We start from the raw sequence: 19,106 nt of genomic DNA on the forward strand, positions 1-19,106 counted from the left end.
ATCCTTGGACAATCCTGAGGGGATGGCTCTGTCGCTCCCCTAGCGAAGCGGCGTTGCCCTCTTCCTCAGATGTTTCCCTTACAATTGATGATGTGCTCCAGCAGTGGCCATCCTTGGGGATCGCTGGTCCACCGTCGATGGAGGGTCTCCGTTAGCTTCTGCAGTTGGGGGCCGCAGAGGAAGCGTAAACTGGCTTCCTCAGAGGTTGATCTGTGTCCAGCTCCTAGAGACTCCAAAAGCAACGTACCGGCGGAGTCTTCAGCGGCCTTCCCCTGGAAGTCTCTACTGCACCGTCAACTACTTTGCCTGGGGTTCCTGATCAGCATTCTAGCGACAGCACTCTCCCTCATTCTGAGCTTGTTCAGCTGTTGGAGGTAGGGCAAAGTCGGAAGCCTATTCCTGCTACTCACAGTTGACGCCTTTCTTGTTTGCTGGTTTGGTCCTCCCCGGAGTGGTTTCCTCCATGCAGGGCTAAGAGAAAGTTATTGGTTTTGTCCATGCCTTTCTCTAATCCCTCGGAGTGTGGTTTGTTGGAGCGTGAGGATGAGGTAGCTCGTCAGCATGTTTGACACTTCCAGTGACCGTCCTTCTTCACTCACCCTTCCAGTTCGTCTCGTCTTGTCTTCTCGACTCTCCCAGTTCTTGCTTCAGATCTTCAGAGGAGCGTTCGTCACACTCCTGAGGGAGTCCTGACAATCAGCGCAACATTGCCCACTGCATGTGAGCAATCTTCTCGTGATCAGAGAGAGAGATCTAGCCGACAACGATCAGTGCTCGCCACCCCCATCTCGCAGCGCCGACAGAGATGGCCAACATGAATCCGAGAGATTGTCCAAACATCATTCAATATCATCCAGACGGCACTGCTTACCAGCTCGCAACTGGTCTTCTCCTCGTGACTTCTATACTCGTGATCGTCCGTCGGCTCGTGACCACACTTCAGCTCACGATTGCCATAGCGCTTTATCTTGCGGTGTTACTTCAGCCTGTGATGACGCTACAGCTCACGGCTTCTCTTAAGCATTAGCTCTGTCAGCTCTGGATGAAGATTCAGCTCGCAGCAGTGTGTAACCGGGTTTCGTCCCCCGACCATGAAACATCACGCGACCATATGTTACCACACAGCAGCAGCGACGCAGCAACCTGTGAGCACGTTCGGGAGAGTTCTTCTTTGCGACTTCTTATCCGCCAGGATAGGCGAGTACTGTACAATCGCCAAGAACGTCAACAGCTGTCCACCCACAATCTCCGAATCGTTCCTCCAACCTGGAACGCGACAGTATGCCGGTGCTCTTAGGCTGCCAGGTAAGCGCATGCACTCTTCCCAGCACAAGGACAGACAACGATCTCCAAGCAGATGATCTCCAGTTCGGAACCCCACCTAAGGGCTTTGACATCCATCCTGCCATTCTGTAAGGACATGCCCTGTTGTAAGGAGTTGGTAAGGGCAGTTAAACAGGCGTTTACCGGCTCTTCACAGGCTTCCTCAGGTAAGATATATGCAGCGTCTTCTAGCACTCCTTGGATTCCTAAAGAGTCTTCTAATGCCACAAGGATCACCTCTCCACCTTCAGACCCGAGACGTAGGCACAACTGCCGGAACGAATCCTTTTATCTCCGATTTTTTTAAGGTTCATAACCAGCCGACAGGTTGCGGAACACTGCAGCAGGGTTTTTCCAAGCTGGAATTTACGCCGATGATGACGAAGAAATGGAGACGGCAGAGACGGCCCATGCCTCCTCCAGGTGACACCTTTCACCCCCATACCATCTTTTACTTATCAAGGTCGTCCCATCCACTTGTCCCGTGCCATCTGCAGAAGCAGACCATCCAGTGCAGGAGACCATCCCTATTTAAGGAGTTCCTCCCTCCACCTCGGGAACCAGAGGATACCAAGACCGTACCGAAGAACTGGCCTTCAAGGATGGGGTTCTGGTCCAGGAGAAACTTCAGAGTCCCACTCGTTCGACTTCGACGACGATGATCAGAGAGGTTTCCGCATATTGAGGGACTCAGCAAGGCTTCAAGATGAGCACAACAACCCACCCCAGGCTGCTATAGGTTAGAACTTGGGGGTGGATGATTCCCATCTCAACTACGATCAGGACGACACTCTCCCTAGGACAGCTAGTCTTCGATTCACACTAGCAGAACAGAAAGAAACTGTCCATGCGTTCTGGCAGGTCCTGGCCTGCATAAGGGCAATCAACTGCTTGGACGACCCTTCGACAGCTCCGCCAGAAGGTAAGGACACGGTCCTAGACCATCTTTACGGCACTCAGAAACTTATCGAGACCAGCGCAGTTCTGCCCTGGTCGAGGGGTTTGAAGAGTGCCAGGAGGAAGGCCTTCTCCCTGATCGCCAGCAGTTCGCAGTCCCTTGGAGCCAGAGATTCGTCGAAGCTCCTCTCTCCCTTCCTCCCTCCTCCCTTCGTTCAGCAGAAGAGGTATTATGAAGTGATGGAGGAGGGCCTCTGTGCGTTGTCACTAGGTCTGGCAATAGAGTCTCTAACGAAGGGTGTCTCGTTCCATAGACCACTGATGCTGCCCATCACCTTCTCAGTGAATGACCCCCTCAACATGGGAAGGGTCACGAAGTTTGCCATGCAGGCTACATCGTGGCTTGATCTGTGGTTGGGGTCAGTAGGCTACCTTATTAGGACTGAGGACTGCACAAGGCAAAGACCAGGTAGTCAGTGTCAACTTTTTTTGCTGTCGGGGACGAGAACCGTCGAATTTCTAGCTCACCAAGTTATTAACTTGTGGGCCAACGTCATCCCCAAGTGACGGGATGCAGTGATAGAGAGGTTTCACAGGCAGGTCTTGAAGACAGAAGTTAGGAAGCTGCAAAAGTCGACCCTGAAAGGAACTTCCCTCTTCGCTACTGAAGATGTCAAAAGAACAGCAGAGCATTGGAGGAAGACTAGTCAGGACTCTCTCCTCCAAGGGGCCATTACATCAAGGTCTTACACAGCAGCTCCTCCAGCCAAGAAACTTCCACCCGCTAGACCAGAAGGGAGCAGCGAGGGCTCCCAGAACATCGTCCAAAAAGCCCTCTCCGGCGATGGAGCAACCCAAGGGAAGCTAATACAGCATAGAAGGAAGAGGTTGTGGTCAAGGCTGCTCTCGCTCGACCACCAGTGGGAGGAGGCCTGCAATGCCGGTGGCAGAGGTGGTTCCACCATTGGGCCGAAGCTTGGACGGTCTCTGTGATACAATTAGGCTATCGTGTCTCATTTTCTCTATCTCTCTTGCCCTTGACTCGACAGCCGATTTCGTCGAGTTTCTCCGCAAAGGGATCTGCGAAGGAACTGTGGCCCTGAGGGCAGAAGTCCAGGCCATGTTGGAAAAGGGCGCACTCCAAGAGGTCCTAGACGGGTCCCCAAGCTTCAACAGTCGACTCTATCATGTGGAGGATTAATTTTATTTTAATTTATTTTTTTTTTGTTTTGCCAAATCGAGAGAGAGAGAGAGAGAGAGTTGTTTTAGTATTGTTAAATCGTGACATTTTATTTGCTTTAGCTTTGTCATTAGAGAGAGAGAGAGAGTGTTTATTTACTTAAGTTTTGACAAACCGCAAGAGAGAGAAAGAGTGTTTATTTGCTTTAGTTTTGTCAGAGAGAGAGAGAGAGAGAGAGAGAAAGAGTGTTTATTTGCTTTAGTTTTGTCAGAGAGAGAGAGAGAGAGAGAGAGAGAATTTTATTTGCTTTGGTTTTGCTAGATCGCGCGTGCGCGAAAGACTATGTGTGTATGTGCGTTTGTGTGTGCGTGTTTTATGTGTCCGCGGTGCGCGCCGAAGAACAAGGGTAATTAGCGAATGATTGTTTGTAGTGGGAAAGACTGTCGGTATATTTGAGGTTGTTTGTTTACCTTTTTTTTTAGCTAGGATAGGGCGGTGATGAATGTCTTGGGCGAAAGCATTGGATATTTGATTGTAGCAGGAGTCGGTTGTGATTTATTTGTTCTTGAAAGCCGGCTGTGAAGTGATTTTTTTTATATTCGGAGTAAGTACAGTTTTTATTTATTTTTGTTAGGCGCGTTCATGAATGATAGAAAGTTTATTGTTTATCTTTGATTATAGTGCGATAGTTTAGTTAGTTAGGAGTTTTCGTAAGCGTTTTTTCTTTTTATTGCAGGCCGTAATTCCTCCTTTGGAGAGACTTAAATTTTTGATAGATTGATGACGACCTGGACCGTATAATATGAACTTAGGAGAAGACTGCGGATGTTTATATTTAGACTGCGAGATATTGAAAGAATTTAATTGTTGATGACCCGGCTGAAAATAAATTTGTTCATGTTGATGATGATGACATGATGATATGATGATGACCACCTTTAATGTTATTGGACAGTCGAATTGACTGCAGTGATTATTTGCCAGGGATTTGTGGCAATTGGCGATAAGGACTGAGTTGCCAGTGTGGGGAGTTTGTGGACGACGGTGGCCACACACGTATATGAAATATTAAGAGGTTTCTCTTATGTTTAGTTTGAAGCTTTGAATATTTTTGCTGGGTTGTGGTATATGATTGGGTTTAGTATTAAGTGATTTATTTTAGTGTTTAAGTGTTTTTCGTTACTGTGTGGGGACTGTTGGTGTTGGATTCGTAAAGGTTTTGTGATTGGCGAGTTCTGTGTACCCACACACACCGCTATAATATAAATATAAAAGTGTTATTTTTGTCTGTTTTTGTGTTAAGTTTGTTTAATGATGTATGATTTTTTGTTTTGGTTGCGGTAAATATAGTTTTAAGGTTATGTTTTGTTTTTGTTGCCCTTTAGTCTAAGAGTCCAGTTTATGATAACGTCAGGGGAAAGTTTGTGTTGCGGAGACAATTGTTAGAAGTAAGATTCAAGGGTGTGGGGGTTGTTTTTGTTTACATCCCGCCACAATCATGTAAAGGAGGCGTTTGGAAGCGAGAGACCTGTCATTGATCTCTCCTCCCTGAAAAAGTTTGTGCAACAGACTTTGTTCAGGATGGAGACGGCAGACTCGGTCAGACAGGCAATAAGATCAGAGGACTTCACGTGCATGCTGGATTTACAGGACACATAATTCCAGATCCCAATCTATCTGTCTTCAAGAAAGTATTTGAGGATCATTGTGGACAACCAACGAGGTGCTGGGCTTCGGTCTGTCGACAGCACCTTAGGTTTTCACAAGGGTCTTCTCCCTAGTGTCATCCTGGGCCCACAGGATCAGCATACATCTCTTTGGGTATCTGGACGACTGGCTGGTCCTAGCAGACTTGGTAATGACCCTTCTCCAACACCGATTCAGACTTCAAGTTTTTTCACGATCTGGGGATTATGATAAATCTCGAGAAGTCCTCCCTGCAACCTTCTCAGAGACTGGTATACCTGGGGATGCTCTTGGACACCAGAGTAGGAAAAGTCATCCCTTCCGACGACAGAATCCAAAGACTAAGGAAGGTGGCAAGTCCCTTCCTTTGGTGAGACTCACTTCCAGTGCAGCAGGGGTTATGCCTCATAGGTCACTTGACCTCCCTGGAACGTCTGGTATGCAATGGTAGGCTGCGAATTCAATATCTTCAGTGGCGACTGAAGTCCAGTTCGGCCAAGCACAAGGACCCACCGGACTTGCTGGTCCCCATGGGACCCGAGCAGAGGACGGACCTGAGGTGGTGGGTGGCAGACGAGAATCTTCGCAGTGGGGACGATTGTCTCTCTCCCCTACGGAATTGATGCTTTTAATAGATGCGTCAAAAGAAGGGTGGAGGGCCCATCTGCTGCATCACTCGCCCTCCGAGTTCTGGTCTGAGTCTGAAAGATCTCAGCATATAAATCTTCTGGAAATGAGGGCAGCCTTTCTGGCCCTGCAACAGTTTTTTCAGCTTATTTCAGGTCACCCCTTGGTGTTGTTGAGCGACAACACGATGGTGGTGACTTACGAAAACAAGCAAGGCGGTACCTTTTCTCTGCACCTTTGCCATCTAGTAGTGGAGATGCTAATGTAGGCAGAAGACAACTCAGTGTCCCTATCAGCTCGCTTCATTCCAGGAAAACAGAATGTGCCAGCAGACAGTCTGAGCTGAGCGACTCAGATAGGGGGTTCCGATTGCTCTTTGAATCATCTAGTAGCCAACGAAGTCCTGACTTCATTGGGTTTGCCAACAGTGGACCTATTTGCGACATCCCTGAACAGCAAGCTCCCGCTTTACTGCTCTCCAGTGCCAGATCTTCAAACAACGTTGGGACAACATCGACATGTACGCGTTCCTCCCGTTCTGCCTCATACGAAAGGTGCTCGACAAAGTAATGATATCCAACAAACTGGCAATGAAGCTAAAAGCTCTGCTATAGCATCACACAGAATGGTTTCTGGTCCTTCTTCAGTGGCTAATAGAAATCCCAAGAGAATTTTCTCTCCACGTCACAGGCAAAGATCATGCACAAAGCCTTTGAGTCCCGATGTCACGTCTGGAGGTTATCCAGCATCGCCTCACACAGTTTTTTTGCAACCTGTTGCTAATAACATGTCTGGATACCTCCGGGAATCTTCAGCTGCAGTATACCAGGCAAAGTGGTCAGTCTTCTGTGGTTAGTGTCGTGGAAGGGGTATCTCTCCTCTCGATGCCATCATCCCAGCGATAGCGGATTTTCTCATACCTTCTTGAGGAAAAACTTATCTCGGTCTCGGCGGTGAAAGGTTATCAATCAGTCTTGAACCTCGCCTTTAGATTGAAGGGAGTTGATATATCCTCATTGTTGGAATTGTCTCTTCTCATACAGAGTTTGGAGCTTTCCTGTCTTCAGTCAGAAATTAGACCACCGCCATGGAACGTCATTCGTGTTCTTCGATCGTTAAAAGGAGCTCCCTACAAACCGTTACGTCAGGCAGCAGATTTTCACCTGACACTGAAAACGATCTTCTTTCTTACTTTGGCCTTGGCCAAGAGAGTAAGCAAACTCCGTAGTTTATCTTACGACATCTCCCTTTCAAGTGGATGGAGAGAGGTAATGCTTGGCTTCATCCCTGTTATTTTGCCAAGACTCAAAATCCGGGAGTAGTGGATCCTAGATTTGGGCCCGTCCTGATTGAGAGTCTTTGTAATGTAACCTGCGACTTAGATCAACCGCTACTGTGCCCAGTGAGGGCTCTCAGGTGTTACTTCGATAACTGCAGGAGCTCGTTTCTGAGTGAGTAGACTCTTCGTCAGGATGGGGAAGGTTAAGAGAGCAATCACCAAGAACATCATCTCACCGTGAATTCGTAAGGTCATAGACAGGGCCTTGAATCCTGATTCTTCTCTGCAATCGCAGAAACCTAGAGCTCATGACGTTAAGGGCATTGGTACGTCCCTAGCGTTCAAGAACTACCCTGTGGCTCAGGTCCTTCAAGTGGGTGTGTAGAAGCATCAGACGACCTTCACTACCCACTACCTGCAAGATGTGACCCACAGGAACATGGAGACCTTTTCCATCGGTTCTGTGGTGGCTGCACAGCAAGTAGTTCAGCACCTCAAGCTCTTTGATGGACAAGCAGCAGATGGTAGAGGGCAGAGGTTTTCATCATTATTATTATTATTATTATTACGACCTAAGCTGTAACCCCTAGTTGGAAAAGCTAGATGCTATAAGCCCAAGGGCTCCAACAGGGAGCCATCACCTATTCCCCAGTAAGTCCTGCAATCAAAAGTGACGAGACAACATGGGTGTGTGTGTGTGTGATTGGGGTACCCCTTACCCCCCTGCCATGGAGTAGTTACACCTCGCTAAAAGTCTTATGGCTAGTCTTTCAGCTTCACCGAAGATAATACTCCTAATAAATAGCTAAAGGTTTGTATCGTTAGGAAAAATGCAAATTACGGACCTACTAAAGCGTTACTCCTACCCTCATTTTCTGTTCCTACCTCAATATGGGGATTCAAATCTACTATAGGGTGATTCCTACCAAGCAAACAACCAAATAATGTAATATTCCCCTTCCAAGGTGTTATTAAAAGAGTAACAATTTAATTAAGTGTTACCAAACCAACTAAACAAGCAAATAGTGTACTGTAAACAAAACGACCATTTTACCTAACCTAACCTAAAGTGCGTTTTATGTATTTTTCCGCATGTTTTATAAAATAGAATAGATTAAAAGTGTCAAGAAGTATGTTTCATCTATCCTCCTTTGGTAGAGATCACCTCATACCCTAAAATAGGGTAGGAATCACACTATAGTATCACCCAAATTACTTTAGATTTGTCTTACAGTCTTTCATTATCCTATTACAGTACTGTATATGAACTTTAGATGCAATATGTTTTTTCAATATTAAACTTACCCGATAATCATGTAGCTGTCAACTCCGTTGCCCGACAGAATTCTACGGGAGGGATACGCCAGCTATCACTATACTAGAAGGGGGTGTACTCACAAGCGCCACCTGTGGCCAGGTACTACAGTACTTGTTGTTGACGCCACCTCACTTTTTCCTCTGTCGTGCTTCCGGCAAGACGTTCTTGGATACGCTTATGATTTTGGAGTATTGTTCACGGTTTGGTGAAGTATTTCTCTAAAATTTGCAGCTATTCGCTATACTGGAAACTTCTATATTAGCTTAGTTAGCTTTTGGAATTAAATTGATTAATTATGGTGACGAAGAGAGTATGAACTCTCTTTCACCTTTTAATGGCCGACCCTTCCCTTAGACGGAAGTGTTGGTGTCTAAGAGAGTATAGACTCTCTTTCTTAATTTTGCTTAACAAAAGTTATAGATTTATTTTATATCTCTCCGCCTTTTATAGGCCTCTTCGATTAACTTCCTTTTATTATAAAATTATTAAAATTAATTTTTATATTTGTTTATATTCGACCTTTCCTTATAATAGGCGGTCTTTTCTTGTACCGAAGTTAATTAACATTGAGCCCGTCATTTCGGTTTTACCTGTTAACATATTATGCTATTTTAATGTTTTTGAAAGAATTTCTTTGATAGTCTCGTACTGTTTTCAAAGTTGAACTAACGTTTTGTTTTGTCTCTGCAGTTGTTGACATTTCAGAACGTTCAACTTGCGCTCTATCGTTACGATAGAGAGAGAATTTTCACGGTGTCACGTTGCAGTAAGAGTAACCGTGTCTAGCGTTTTGTTCATTCTTTCTTAACTTAATGGTTTTAATTCTACAAAGGAACTTTTCATTTTGGGAAATATTTTCCTTTAACAATAATATGTTTTAACGATATATATGTTTGGGCTCTTCTCTCAGGTTCTAAGTCAAGAGAGAGAGAGAGAGAGAGAGAGAGAGAGAGATAGAGACGGAGGGAGAAAGAGGAGGATAAACGTTTCGTTCAAGCGAGTAACGTTGTTATCGTTTTTACTCTTCTCCCTAGTCTCTTTAGGGGAAGAAGGTAAACGTTTCTAGAGTTTTTTCTTGTTCTCAAGCTTTATGCGGTGAGAGAATTTAAACGTAGTTTATTTGATCTAGTGTTTAGTCTCTTTCCAGCCACTGAATTATTTATCTTTCATTAGATTTTTCTGTTACATTGTAATTCTGTTTTCGCAATTACTAACTTTTGAGAAAGGATAGAATTGCGTGTTTCAGGTACAAACCACTTAAAGTTTCGAGTTCAGTGAAATAAGTGCAAACAGAAAATCAAAAGTGATAAGTGATTAGCGCAAAGTGTCAGTGTTGTGCGTGAGGGTACTTCTGTGCGTGCCAGTCGTCCTCCCAGTCCGGGACCTCTTGCAAGCTCCCAAGCCCAGGGGAGAAGCAATGTCGAAGGGCAAAAGGGTTCGGCAGGCCTTGATCGGCGCACAGAAGTATCCTCGGTGGTTGCGGGCGTGTCTTCCAGAGACCGTCACTCCCACCTGCAGACGATTGAGCCCGTCTTTTACTCGTCCGCTGATCAATTGTCAGGGAAGAAACGCTGGACTCAGGTCTCTAGACCACTCAAACGCAGAGTCCAGTCCGCGAGTGCTCAACCGGGCTGCAGTCATTGGCTCAGCTCTGACTCGCCACAGTCATCTGTCGACTGCACTCCGCCCAAGAGGAGTAAGGTTCTGCCGCAACAGATCTCTGCTGTTAAGGCTTTGCCTCAGCAGACCTTAGTGTCTGCCGACCCCAAGTTGGCTCTACTGCAGTCCATGCAGTCACAACTTTCAGTATTGATGCGTGAGTGTCGGGCTGAGAAGGTTGCGCCTCCGCCTCCGCCTGCACTCGCTCCGCCTGCGCTCGCTCCGCCTGACCGCAGTACCGCCTGCCAGGCGTACGATGTTGAGCCACGTTCTGAGTTTACTGTTCCCAGTGGTGTACAGCTCCCTCCGCCTTCCTTAAGGCAACCTCAGCAATGGGATCAGGAGGCTTATACCTCTCTTCCTCCGCTTCCACTTGCTGCTCCACCATTGATGCAACACTCGGTTGAGGTACAACAACCTCTCCCATCCATGAGTCAGTCTCCTCAGCTCTCGCTGCAGCGAGCTCAACCCTCCTCAAGGCAAGCTCCACAACACCTTAGCCTTGCGCCTCAGGAGCCTCAACTCGCGAGACATTTACTACGTTCTGCGCAGCCTCTACCTCATCGCTCTCCGCTTGCTACTCCGCTTCCGCCAACCACTCAGCAAGCGCAACCCTTGAGTTCAGTCACTCATGCTATGAGTCAGCCACCTCAACGCATGCATCTGCCACTTTCTCCTCAACTTGAGAAATTACAAATGACAATAATAACACCTCATTACTTTCATAACTTGCATTTGTAATCATATACATGTATGCCTACACAAACATTATGATAATGGAGGTTATTTGTCTTACTTATATAAAAATATATATGTATTCCTTGCAATATATTTTTAACAATATCGCAAAATATGGCAAAAATATCTTCAAAACAAAAATGAATCATGAGTTATGAATGTAAGGTAAATATTATGTTGATATTAAAACCCCATGCAAGCATGCATGAAGCACTCTAGCACTGGTCATGGAATTTCTGAGAAATGTTAAACGCCATGCAACACGCTCTGCTTACCTTACAGCATACTCTACATTCAGCATGCTCTGCATACAGCATGCTCTGCATACAGCATGCTCTGCATACAGCATGCTCTGCATACAACATGCTCTGCATACAACATGCTCTGCATACAGCATACTCTGCATTCAGCATGCTCTGCATACAACATGCTCTACATACAGCATGCTCTGCATACAGCATGCTCTGCATACAACATGCTCTGCATACAGCATGCTCTGCATTCAGCATGCTCTGCATACAACATGCTCTGCATACAGCATGCTCTGCATTCAGCATGCTCTGCATACAACATGCTCTACATACAGCATGCTCTGCATACAGCATGCTCTGCATACAACATGCTCTGCATACCTTACCGCATGCTTCTCAGTCATACATCTTTGGTTGTTGCCAACTCACTAGACTGTCAAGCAGTTTCATAACGTTGCCTTCTAGTCTGCTGCTTTTGCACCATTGAAACCTTCACTGAGAGAACTTAACTTTTCTCGGATATGGTCCCTGTAGATGAGAAAGTGCTTTTCTCCCTCCTTCTGATATTCCCTTGAGGACTCTGTCATTTGGAGAGGAGCCTTTAGCTGCGTAGCCTCCTATGGACTTTTATTTAAGCATAACATGCTTCCAGGGAAGGTAATGGTTCCACTTCAGTCACTAACCCCGTCTGTTACCACACCTGCTCCCATAGACCTTGAGCTGTGTTGCAAGACATGCAGTCCAAGCTTAGTCCTTGTTAAAGGATTTTTTGTTTACGGAGTCAGTGTGTCACTGGGAAGACGTTCAACAACCAGCAGAAGTGACTTGTTGTGACGCAGTGCGGCAACCTCAGCAACCCGATAAGGAGTTGTCTGTACGACCCAGACAGTCTAGACAGTTTCGGGTTGTCACTGTACTTCCTCGCTTCCCCATGGTTGACAGTTCACAGACTGTGCAGCAGTACCATGATATTGTGTCCGGCTCCGTCAGACGACTGGCTTTTAAGAGCTCCCACAAGTCGTCACTGTCTGGAGATTCTCAGATGGACTATGGATCTGACCAAGGAACTGGGCCTCCTGGTCAATTTTGAGGAGTCTCAGCTCATCCCATCCCAGACCATTGTCTCCCTGGGTATGGATCTTCAGAGTCGAGCTTTTCAGGCTTTTCCGTCGGCCCCAAGGATCTTCCAAGCCCTAGAATGCATCCAGAGCATGCTGAGAAGGAACCGATGCTCAGTCAGGTAGTGGATGAGTCTAACAGGGACACTTTCATCGCTGGCCCTGTTCATCGTGTTAGGGAGAATCCACCTCCCCCCCTTCAGTATCATCTAGCTGCTCACTGGATAAAGGACATGACGCTAGAGACGGTCTCAGTTCCTGTTTCCGAAGAGAGGAGGTCTTCTCTCGCGTGGTGTAAGAACAGCTTTCTTCTCAAGGAAGTCTACCTTTGGCTGTTCAGAAACCCGACCGCCGTCTCCTCTCGGACACATCAGACACGGGCTGGGGTGCGACTTTGGACGGACAGGAATGATCGAGAACATGGAATCAGGAGCAAAGGACACTTCACATCAATTGCAGGAGTTGTTGGCGGTTCTTCTGGCCTTGATAAACTTCAAGTCCCTCCAGCTTAACAAAGTGGTGGAGGTGGACTCTGACAACACCACAGCCCTGGCTTACATCTTCAAGCAGGGAGGGACTCTTTCGTGAAGTTGTTCTAGATCGCAAGGGACCTCCTCATCTGGTCTAAAGATCGAAAGCTCACGCTGGTAACGAGGTTCATTCAGGGCGGTATGAATGTCATGGCAGATCACCTCAGCCGGAAGGGTCAGGTCATCCCCACAGAGTGGACCCTTCTCAAGAATGTTTGCAGCAGACTTTGGGCCCTGTGGGGTCAGCCAACCATAGATCTGTTCGCTACCTCGATAACCTAGAGACTCCTGTTGTATTGTTCTCCGATTCCAGACCCAGCAGCAGTTCACGTGGATGCTTTTCTGCTGGATTGGTTCCATCTCGACCTGTATGCATTCCCGCCGTTCAAGATTGTCAACAGGGTACTTCAGAAGTTTTCCTCTCGCAAAGGGACACGGCTGACGTTGGTTGGCGCCGCTCTGGCCCGCGAGAGAATGGTTCTTAGAGGTACTGCAATGGCTGGTCGACATTCCCAGGACTCTTCCTCTAGGAGTGAACCTTCTACGTCTACCTCACGTAAAGAAGGTACACCCAATCCCCCACGCTCTTCGTCTGACTGCCTTCAGACTTTCGAAAGACTCTCAAGAGCTAGGGGCTTTTCGAAGGAGGCAGCCAGAGCGATTGCCAAAGCAAGGAGAACATCCACTCTCAGAATCTATCAGTCTCAAGGGGAAGTCTTCCGTAGCTGGTACAAGACCAATGCAGTTTCCTCAACCAGTACCACTGTAACCCAGATTGCTGACTTCCTGTTATATCTAAGGAAAGTAAGATCCCGTTCAGCTCCTACGATCAAGGGTTACAGAAGTATGTTGGCAGCGGTTTTCCGCCACAGAGGCTTGGATCTTTCCACCAACAAAGATCTACAGGACCTCCCTAGGTCTTTTGAGACCTCAAAGGAACGTCGGTTGTCCACTCCAGGCTGGAATCTAGACGTGGTCCTAAGGTTCCTTATGTCATCAAGATTTGAACCTCTCCAATCAGCCTCTTTTTAGGACCTCACATTAAAAACTCTTTTCCTCGTGTGCTTGACAACAGCTAAAAGAGTAAGTGAGATCCACGCCTTCAGCAGGATCATTGTTTTCACATCTGAAACGGCTACATGTTCCTTGCAGCTCGGTTTTTGCTAAACGAGCTTCCTTCACGTCCTTGGCCTAAGTCGTTCGAGATCCCAAGCCTGTCCAACTTGGTGGGGAATGAACTGGAGAGAGTACTTTGCCCAGTTAGAGCTCTTAGGTACTATCTAAAAAGGTCTTAACCTTTACGAGGACAATCAGAAGCCTTATAGTGTGTTATCAAGAAACCTTCTTTTCCAAGTTCTAAGAACTCAGTTTCTTACTATTCAGGCTTCTGATTAGAGAAACACATTCTCATCTGAAGGAAGAAGACCTTGCTTTGCTGAAGGTAAGGACACATGAAGTGGGAGCTGTGGCTACTTCAGTGGCCTTCAAACAGAGCCATTCTCTGCAGAGTGTTATGGATGCAACCTATTGGAGAAGCAAGTCAGTGTTCGCATCATTCTATCTCAAAGATGTCCAGTCTCTTTACGAGTACTGCTACACCCTGGGACCATTCGTAGCAACGAATGCAGTAGTAGGCGAGGGCTCAGCCACTACATTCCCATAATCCCATAACCTTTTAACCTTTCTCTTGAATACTTTTTATGGGTTGTACGGTCGGCTAAGAAGCCTTCCACATCCTTGTTGATTTGGCGGGTGGTCAATTCTTTCTTGAGAAGCGCCGAGGTTAAAGGTTGTGATGAGGTCCTTTAGTATGGGTTGCAGCCCTGTATACTTTAGCACCTTTGAGTTGATTCAGCCTTCCAAGAGGAACGCTGCGCTCAGTAAGGAAGACGATCTTATTAAAGGCAGAGTAACGGTTCAAGTCGACTTCCTTACCAGGTACTTATTATTTCATTGTTATTGTGGATAACTGATTATATGAAATACGGGATACTTAGCTATCCTTTAGTCTTGTACACTGGTTTTTCACCCACCCCCCTGGGTGTGAATCAGCTACATGATTATCGGGTAAGTTTAATATTGAAAAATGTTATTTTCATTAGTAAAATAAATTTTTGAATATACTTACCCGATAATCATGATTTAATTGACCCACCCTTCCTCCCCATAGAGAACCAGTGGACCGAGGAAAAAGTGAGGTGGCGTCAACAACAAGTACTGTAGTACCTGGCCACAGGTGGCGCTTGTGAGTACACCCCCTTCTAGTATAGTGATAGCTGGCGTATCCCTCCCGTAGAATTCTGTCGGGCAACGGAGTTGACAGCTACATGATTATCGGGTAAGTATATTCAAAAATTTATTTTACTAATGAAAATAACATTTTATCTCAGACTGATTTTAAGTTGGGAACCTTCTGTTTGTGGGATTAGCAGCTCAAAGTACTAGATTGTACCAAGTTTGAAGGTAAAGTGTACAAAGGTGGAAAACATAAACTACAGTGCACTATACGTCTTTCTTATCTATTTAGGTACTGTATAGGTATTATGATGTTATTACTCACTGAATTACTGTATTATTTTCTATTGTATAATGTATTACTGTATGTGTGAATTGAAAAGGGCTTCAAGATGCAAAGTTGTATGGTTTCAATAATTACCTTCACTAAAATCGAAGATTTTGCGAAGGGTACGTACAGTATTCACCCGTCTGTTTTTCTTAGTTTATTTATTCGTCATAGAAACTACTGTACTGATTTTGACCAAACTTGGTAGTCATGTTAGGTATGGATCAAAGATAAATCTATAACATTTTGGATAAAGTACATCAGTACAAGTACGCAACAGTACTTTGAAAATAATCGCAATATTAAGTAAATGGCAATTATTTTGTTAGTTTATTTTTTGTTTACGAGCAACATTACGCGAAAACTTCTGAACCAATTTCAACGAGACTTAGTGGACATGTGGAGTATAACACAAGGACAAATCCATTAGATTTTGAAGAAAATACATCGAAGTACAAGTACGCAGTTGATTGAAAGCGAAATAAGACTGCTTGGCATGGCGAAGAAATACTCTACTGAGTGATCCCCTTTTGTTAAATTCGTTTATTGTTTTCATTCAACGTTACAAAGTATTGTACAAGATACAGAATACAAGTGCATGTACTGTACATTTCTGAGTTTGTTTACTTCCCAGGTGTTGTTTTTTTTTGAGTTACTGTATCATGGCATGAGTAAGATGGCTTCATTCGTAAGTGGGTAAAAAAATTGGACAGCTATGCATTGTATTCCCATCATACATACCCAGACTTCTGTTTGGTGATTTGGAACTGATCCCAATATTAATTGGAGATTGCGTTCATCTTTTGTGTCTGACTACAAAGTGTGTTTCTATTTGTTAGTGGTTCTACCTCTATTATTATTATTATCATTATTATTATTATTTAGCTATAACCCTAGTTGGAAAAACAAGATGCTATAAGCAGAAGGGCTCCAACAGAGAAAATACCCCACTGAGAAAAGGAAACAAGGAAATGGATGAACAGTATATGAGGAGATATGAAAAATATGAAATATTTTAAGATTAGTAACAACATATAAATGAAATCTAATAGATAAAGGATAAGCTTGATGGATATCATAGCTATTTACTGTTTATTTTAAATTGTATATGTAAATTCACAACAGTCGGTCACACTTATGAAATGTGTTTTAAGAAATTGTTTGGTTTCAGACGTCCCTGGAGATTTGCAGCCATGGACGAACTCGATGACTTGCCTCCGGCATCAGACTCGCCCGTGAGGTTACCCGGATCGAAGAGTGCCTCCCCCTTTAACCCACAGATAGCTCGGGTCTCGGCGGATTTGAATCTGAGCGATAATAGGGATTCCCCTGACAGAAATGACAGTGGGGCAGAGGAGGTAAGTCGTGTTATGTTGTCTTCGTGTTTAATATGATTCACTTGTTCCTACATGGATACAGAACATCATCTTTTAATAGGCGCATGACTTGAACAAAGCTGAAATGGTCGTTAGAAATTCAACAGAGTAAGTTATGCTTATTGGCTGATGGCGGCTAAGCTTCACCCGCTCAGTTTCGACTTCGGAGCCAAGCGATGCAGACGTACAGTACTCTTACTGCCTTTTTCATTTTGGCTATTTTAATCTTTCTCTTTATGATTAATTGAAGAAGTGTGTTGACATGTTGTATTCAAGTAAACTGGTAAAAAGTGTTGCCAATTTATGTCTAGACCTGCCATTGATCCCCATCATCAGCGTATATATTGTCAAGGGCATGACTGTCCACAGTAATCCCTTGTTAAGGCGGCAGTTCATGGCCTCTTCTGCAGTGGGTGGAGTTTTTCAAGAAGGGGAAGAAGACTTTAGAGGGAATCGTCTATATCAGAGCTAGCAATGCCTTGACAGATCAAGCCCTCTTGCCGTACCTACTAGAATGTAGGGAGACAGCATGACTGAGGGGCAACCTTCAAGCAGACATCAACTCGCAACACGCCAGGCAGACTGCAGCCACATTGGTTAAAGCAATTGTCGAAAACATAGAAATCCACAGACAATTGCTTTTAAACCTACCTCCATCGAGGTAACATAACCTCTGAAACCCTCATCAAAATCCAGCTTTTCCCCTCACCGTAAGGCCCTATACACATCGTCCATAACTTTTTCTGTTACTGAAATATTCCGCAGGGACCCTATGGAGTAAAGAGTTGAACAACCCCACCTGCAACATTTCTCTACATTTCAAAGGCCTTACAACGCCTTCAAACTACCACTATCCGTGACATGTTGGCCCCTTCCACTACCACCATCATCCTTCCTCTATTATCTGTCTCTACAACTAAAAACCTTAAAATTTCCTCTTTTTTTAACAACCAACCTTCTACATATTGCAGGTTACCTACGGGCCGAGCAAGGGAGAGACCCGTGCCAAGAGGAATTGTTGGCTACAATACAACGAACGAACAAACTAAAGAGATGGCGCAGAAACTCTATAGCTCCTCCTCTTCAGGTTGTACACTTCCTGTTTTGTCTCCCTCAGAATCTTCTAAGGCTAGGTCATCTGGAGGAAATGCTCTCATGGCGTTCGTTTGGGAAAGCGGAAGTATTATCTTCTAGTATAGATAATACCCCACTCCTTTGCCTCGAGACTTGCCTGTCTCTCTATACTGCCTGATGACGATGACCTGAACCCGAAGAATATGTGGCCTCCCTTAGAGATTACAGAAAAGCTGCTGAATATGTTGGCAGATGCCAGAACATACTACCGAGGGTTCGGCAGCTGCGTTTTCCCCGCCTCCTGCTCTACGGGGGGGGGGGGGGGGGGGGGGGGGGGGCGAAGTAGCACCCTTTGATTGGTCTCGACTGCTACTGGAGAAGAGGTCTCTCTTGCTACTTACTCCACGGGATGGTCGTTGTTGACTTCCAAGACCTCAACCACGAAGAAAGCTAGGCAGAAGAAGAAGCATGTGCGCTCCTCATCCTCTTCTAGTTCTTTTTCTACCTCTGCTGCCTCCTCTTCACCTCATCCTTTGGACGCTGCCAACTCTGGCGGACAGGAGAAGAAGAGTTCGCCGAAGAATCCCAGGGACACGTATCACCAGTGCTCTGTCTCATACTGTGCACATTGTTGGTCTGGATGAAGGGTACAGGCTTTCTCCCCTTCCCTCCTTTGGACAACTTTCTCTCCTAGGATATCTCACACGATTGTTATCAGGAATAAGATCCTTGCTCACCGATGACACTCCCATTTTCACTTGGGTGTGCATAAACGAGGTCAACTGTCACCTGTTCTTTCCTTGCATGGCCAGTCCACACGTCAATAAGTTACCACGCGCGACCGTGAACAAGAACAAATGGCCGTCCAGGATCGCCCTCAGGGCCCCGACGAGCCACGGGATGCCTCATCGAGTCCACGTGATTGAAGGCAAGATTTGTCATCTCTAGTTGACCGTTATTCACGTGATGAGCTTGCACGCTGCTCAATACTACTCTTACTTATATGCTCCTGGGACGTGAGAATCAAAGGGCATTTTGCTTCTGAAGGGAAGCTGATCGTTGCTCTGTCCCACCTTCAGGTTCTTTAGAGAACACTCCCGGTTCAGTATTCTAAAAAATGAGAAATGCATTCATGAAGACTGTTGGGATCCTTCCTTTCTTTTGAGAGTAATCACAAAAAGTATTTTGATTCTAAAAAAGGAGAGTTCAATTCACGGAGACTGAAGGGATCCTCCGTTTCTGCTGAGAGTAATCATAGAATGTATCTTGATTCTAAAAAATGAGATGTGCATTGACGGAGACTGTCGGGATCTTCTATTTCTGTTGAGAGACCGCTTCCCCTAGGAGAAGGCTCCTCGTCTTGAAAGTTACAATTACTTGTATTCTACTCTTCTTTCTTCCCCCTAGGGACTTCATGGGTGCACCAGTCGTGGCCGTTATTAGCTGGACTGGACATAAACGAGCTACGTTTCTCTTAAATGAAGATT

General features: G+C 45.5%; 1 protein-coding gene across 1 annotated transcript in view; it reads left to right on the plus strand.

Moving 5' to 3' along the window:
- Positions 1–19,106, plus strand: part of LOC137627077 (uncharacterized) — a 117,520-nt gene that overhangs the window by 32,350 nt on the left and 66,064 nt on the right. Inside the window, exon 2 of the mRNA XM_068358066.1 lies at positions 16,341–16,527. Within this exon, the coding sequence (XP_068214167.1) occupies positions 16,363–16,527 (165 nt within the window). The 5' untranslated portion in view covers positions 16,341–16,362. The remainder of the gene's footprint in view (positions 1–16,340; positions 16,528–19,106) is intronic.

This window comes from Palaemon carinicauda, chromosome 34 (genome assembly GCF_036898095.1).
Source record: "Palaemon carinicauda isolate YSFRI2023 chromosome 34, ASM3689809v2, whole genome shotgun sequence".
NCBI classification, from domain to species: domain Eukaryota; kingdom Metazoa; phylum Arthropoda; class Malacostraca; order Decapoda; family Palaemonidae; genus Palaemon; species Palaemon carinicauda.